Genomic DNA, 5,815 nt, shown 5'->3' with positions numbered 1-5,815 from the left:
GAGAGAGAGAGAGGAGAGAGAGGGGGGGCAGAGACAGAGGAAGCGACAGAGACGAGAAGAGTGGGAAGGCAAACAGAGACGAGTGAGAGAAAGAGAGAGAGAGAGAGAGACGAGAGAGAGAGAAGAGATCTCTAAGAGCGCAAAAAAGAGTGAGCTGATAGAGATGGGGAGCGAGAGAGAGAAAGAGAGGAGGAGGGAGCCAGCTCTCTCCCTCCGTCTATATACATACACACACACGCCGCACACGCACGCCCACACGCCATACTTACGTGCCGTTGTATATACATACGCAACACGGCGGTCCGCCGCACACGCATGTTACTCGGCATACGTACACACACGCTGCACACACGCATGCTATCCATACGTTACACACAAGCGACACGCAATGTTACTCGCATAAGTACACACAACGCGCACACGCATGTACTCACATACGTACACACGCGCGCGCAACACGCATGCACTCGCATACGTACAACGGCGTGTATATACTTTCATACACACACGCGCGTGCACAGGTTATTCTGTCCACTCGGACCATTACGTACGCTTGCGTGTATATACAATCACACACACGCTGGGGCGCGCACGACGCAATGCCACTCGCATACGTACGCTGCGTGTATATACATACACACCAGCGCGCTGCGCACACTGTATGCACTCGCGCATACGTACACAACACGCCGCGCGTGCACACGCATGCCACTCGCATACGTACACACACGCGCGCGCGCCACACACGCATTGCACTCGGCATACGTACGTGCCGTGTAATACATACACACGCCGCTGCAGCACACGCATGCACTCGCATACGTACGTACATACGTACGTCTATATAATACACACGCGGAAGCGTGCACGCGCATGCACTCGCATACATACACCACTGCGCCGCGCGGCACCAATGCTGTGCATTCTCCATCCCTCTATTATATAACTACTGCGAGTATTAGTGATGATTTTCACATCATTAAGTTGGGTTCGCATGGCCATTTTCGCTGTGGGAAAGCTGGGAAAGGGGATGCGGCGAGAGGAAGCTGGGAAAAGGGATTGCGCGAGGAACGGTTATGCGAATCCAGAAGCTGCAGTAGATGCCAGAGGAGAAGCATACCTACTGTAGCAGAGAGATAGAAAGACGGAAAAAGAGAGACACCGGAGAGAGGGGGACAGAGGGTGGGAGAGCCACAGGCAGAGAGGAAGAGGATGAAGGAGAGAGAGAGAGAAGGAGAGGGGACTGCACGGAGAGAAAGGGAGAGGAGAGAGAGAGAGGGAGAGAGGGGGGACGGGAGAGGAGAGAGAAGAGAGAGGAGAGAGAGAGAGAGACGGAGACGAGAGAGAGAGAGAGAGAGGAGACAAAGAGAGCGAGAAAGAGAGAAGGATGAAAGAGATAGAGGATAGAGACTAGAGCGAGGAGAGACAGAGAGAGACAGAGAGAGGAGAGATAGGAGAGAGAGAGATGAGTTAGACGAGAAGGCTGAGAGAAGAGAGAGACTGACGATGCAGAGAGACAGAGACAGAGACCAGGAGGACAGAGACAGAGGAACAGAGACAGAGACAGAGACAGAGGACAGCGAGACAGACAGAGACAGAGACAGAGACAGACAGAGAAAGAGACAGAACAGAGAAGAGACAGAAGGACAGAGACAGAGAACAGAGACAGAGACAGAGACAGAGTACAGAGACAGAGCGGGACAGAGATCAGCGAGACGAGAGACTCTAGAACAGAGACAGAGACAGAGACAGAGACAGAGACAGAGACAGAGAAAGAGACAGAGAAAGAGAGAAGATGGAAAATAAAAAATATACAGTATGTGGATGGGTAGAGAAAAGAAGAAGGAAGCTGAAAGGAGAATGTACGGATCAATCATGCGTGAGTGTCTGCGTGCGTGTATGCGTATACATGTCTGCGTGCGTGCGTGTATGCATGCGTGCGTACGTGCGTGTATGCATGCGTGCGTACGTGCGTGTATGCATGCGTGCGTGCGTGCGTGTGTACATGCCCGCGTTCGTGCATTCGTTCGTGCATTTCCGCGTACGTGCATGCGTGCATAGCAGCGTGCGTGCATGACCGTGCGTGCGTGCGTTCAGACGTGCGTGCGTTCATCCGTTCGTGCATGGCCGCGTGCGCGCGTGCACGCCTGCGTACACGCGTTCACGTGCGTGTGTGCACGCGTGCGTGCGTGCGTGCCAGCGTGCAACAGGACGCAATCTCACTCTCAAACCAATAGAACTCCCGTCGCCGCACGAAATGGCTAAGCTACTCCCACTACTGTCGACTCCGCCGTACAGCATCCCGTTGCCACGGCAGCGGCCCGATCCCGACGATAAAGCAGTGCTTGCGCAGAGTGGAGGCAGAGACCAATGTTACACACGCCAGTCAGTATGGCAGTCAGGCTCCACATTGATTATTCTAGTTCTTCCCCAGCGCAAGCAAAGCAGGCCCAGTGTCCCGCGTTTCACTGCGAGATCCTCGCTGCCAATATTGCTTCTAGCAAGAGCGTATAAAGAAGCGTATATATATATAAGCACCTTCTTTAAATACGCTATTGCTTCTATTGTACTAGTGCGTATATTGTGTGTGAAGAAATCGGAGGGAGAATGAGAGGCGAGAGAGGGTACTAATCACTAATGAGTGGGTACTCTCTGTGCGAAGTCGATGTCAGGACCTTTCCACCTGCCAGAAAACGTTTCCATTTCGCAGTAAAACCTGATGGTTAAATCAGGAGTCTATTGATAGACTCCTGGTTAAATCATTAAAGATCATTAAGATGATTAGATTAAGATTAAGATTAAGATTAAGATTAGATTAAGATCATTAGATCATTAAGGTGAAAAGCACAAGGCATGAGAATCTGTATCTGTATAGGAATCGCGGCAGAACGAAATTCTCGAGTAAAGAATTTTCATACTGACGTTGATTTGAAGAAGGGAATTCTTACATTATTACAAGTAATTATTATATATGTTCTTGTTATTATTATATTATTACAGATCGCGCAAGCCACAAAAATCGCGAGCGACGGTGAAAAATCGTTACAATTAAAAGCGACCATTTAATTAATGCCTCACACTATACACTTCGCCCCTCTTTTGCTTTCTTACTCGCTCATTTCTCTTTCTCTCTCTCTCTCTCTCTCACTCTCTCTCTCTCTCTCTCTCTCTCTCTCTCTCTCTCTCTCTCTCTCTCTCTCTCTCTCTGTGAGCTGGGCAGGTGCAAGTGTCTGCCTGCTGTACGAAATCAGCGATAATTGTGCGAACGGAGAATTATTCGTCGTGCGACAGAAGTAAGTAGCACGCGAAAACGAGCTGACGAAAGGACGTGGAGAAAGTAAGAGAGAGAGAGAGAGAGCTAGCCCGCAAGGGAGAGCGAGCGCGAGAGAGAATCGAGTAAATGTCATCCGAAAGCATTAGCAAGAACCTGAGAAAGAGAGAGAGAGAGAGAGAGAGAGAGAGAGAGAGAGAGGGGCAGAGACAGAGGAAGCGGCAGAGACCGAGAGTGGGAAGGAGACAGAGAGAGTGAGAGAAAGAGAGAGAGAGAGAGAGAGAGAGAGAGAGAGAGAGATCTCTAGAGCGAAAAAAGAGTGAGTGATAGAGATAGGGAGCGAGAGAGAGAGAGGGAGAGGGAGCCAGCTCTCTCCCTCCGTCTATATACATACACACACACGCGCGCACACGCACGCACACGCATACGTACGTGCGTGTATATACATACACACGCGCGCGCGCACACGCATGTACTCGCATACGTACACACACGCGCACACGCATGTACTCGCATACGTACACACACGCGCACACGCATGTACTCGCATAAGTACACACACGCGCACACGCATGTACTCACATACGTACACACGCGCGCGCACACGCATGCACTCGCATACGTACGTGCGTGTATATACTTTCATACACACACGCGCGTGCACAGGTATGCACTCGCATACGTACGTGCGTGTATATACATACACACACGCGGGCGCGCACACGCATGCACTCGCATACGTACGTGCGTGTATATACATACACACGCGCGCGCGCACACGTATGCACTCGCATACGTACACACACGCGCGCGTGCACACGCATGCACTCGCATACGTACACACACGCGCGCGCACACACGCATGCACTCGCATACGTACGTGCGTGTATATACATACACACGCGCGCGCACACGCATGCACTCGCATACGTACGTACATACGTACGTCTATATACATACACACGCGAGCGTGCACGCGCATGCACTCGCATACATACACACACGCGCGCGCGCACAATGCTGTTGCATTCTCCATCCCTCTATATATACTACTGGTATGTGATTGATTTTCACATCATTAGTTGGTTGCATTTGGGCCATTTCGCTGTGAGGAAGCTGGGAAAGGGATGCGGAGGAAGCTGGGAAAGGGATGCGGAGGAATCCAGAAAGCTGCAGTAGATGCAGAAGAGAAGCATACTGTAGCAGAGAGATAGAAAGAGGGAAAGAGAGACACGCGGAGAGAGAGAGAGGGTGGGGAGCCACAGGCAGAGAGAGAGAGAGAGAGAGAGAGAGAGAGAGAGAGAGAGAGAGAGAGAGAGAGAGAGAGAGAGAGTTCTCTCTAATGAGAGACTTAGAGTTGGATCCCCTCAATCCACGCTCCGCGAAGTGACTCGGCTAAATCACTGCGCCTCGTCGCGCATCGTTGCCGTGGCGATTGCGGAAACCCTTGAGGAGATTTACACCAATGTTCAGCTTCACCAAGCTGCATCCATATGTGTAAGCTACTAGCTCCATATTCACTGATCAGAAATGCTATTGATCTCATACAGCGAATGTGCGGTGTGGCATTTTGTGTGTAACGTCCCCGTACCCTCCTCTCTCTCTCTCTCTCTCTGCATACCCGTCACTTCGCTATATCAATTTGCGAGCGCTTTATTGCTTTTAGTAAATGGCAGAGAAGCTCGCGCGATACCGACGTGCGTTCTGTACTAATTGATTCGCTATTAATGCTGTTGCCGTGCCGACCTACGACCTTGACCTCGGTGTTTGTTTTGCGTATATGTCGCGGGTTCGGCAGACCTCGCGTCGGACATGATTCGGAAACTAGTTTTGTATCGATGTTCGGCCGAGCGTGGTTTGCGTGCGTCGGCCGGCCGTCGGCAGGAAATCTCCGATGATTGATTTTTTATCGCGGATTTTTTGGAGCAGTTGTTGTGCCGTCTAGCCACTGGCAAATTTAGAGATGGGACAAGAGGAAGGGATGTAAAGACCAAGCAATATGTAGATAATAGGGAGTAGATACCAGGCAATGGGGAGGGGGGTCTTGCTGGATCAGCATCTACATGTACAGGCTTCCTCAGCCGGGGATAGGGAAAGGTCTTGGGTCCGTCTTACTGCTATAAAATTGGACGGTATTTTTCGGGTGCAGTGAGAAGTAAATAGTACAAGTAAAACAGTAACACTAAAAGCAGGAAAACAATAAGTAAAATGGAAGTTCGAAACTCGAAATGCAGTTTTTTCGCCCTCTTTCTGGAACTCCAATCCCCCGGGCTGCAAAAGCAATACATTCCCAAGAAAAACCGTCGACCAAGGCTGTGTGATCGGCAAAGAAACCTGGTGATCTGATCTAGCAATAATATCCAAGGGGGCGTAGCGCCCTCATTCAGACGGATAGGGCAATTGATTTGTCCATCTGGGCGAGATAAACATGAGTATTGTTGCTGTGTCGGTCAATTTCACCCAATTTACACGCATTTTTCACACGTGTACACAAAATTTCTCATTTTTGTGGGATAAACTTGGATATTGTTGCTCTGTCAGTTA

The 5,815-nt window shown here is 50.4% G+C and overlaps 1 protein-coding gene across 1 annotated transcript in view; it reads left to right on the top strand.

Annotated features, from left to right (window-relative positions):
• Positions 1-2,391: 2,391 nt before the first annotated feature.
• Positions 2,392-5,815, top strand: part of LOC106816708 (DCC-interacting protein 13-alpha-like) — a gene marked incomplete at its 3' end in the record, with an annotated part of 17,845 nt that continues 14,421 nt past the window's right edge. Inside the window, exon 1 of the mRNA XM_014821327.1 lies at positions 2,392-2,508. Coding sequence (XP_014676813.1) covers positions 2,392-2,508 — 117 coding nt within the window. The remainder of the gene's footprint in view (positions 2,509-5,815) is intronic.

Source organism: Priapulus caudatus, unplaced genomic scaffold (assembly GCF_000485595.1).
Source record: "Priapulus caudatus unplaced genomic scaffold, Priapulus_caudatus-5.0.1 Scaffold1460, whole genome shotgun sequence".
Taxonomy (NCBI): domain Eukaryota; kingdom Metazoa; phylum Priapulida; class Priapulimorpha; order Priapulimorphida; family Priapulidae; genus Priapulus; species Priapulus caudatus.
The sequence above is the reverse complement of the archived record's forward strand: the minus strand, read 5'-3'. Positions and strand labels throughout refer to the sequence as shown.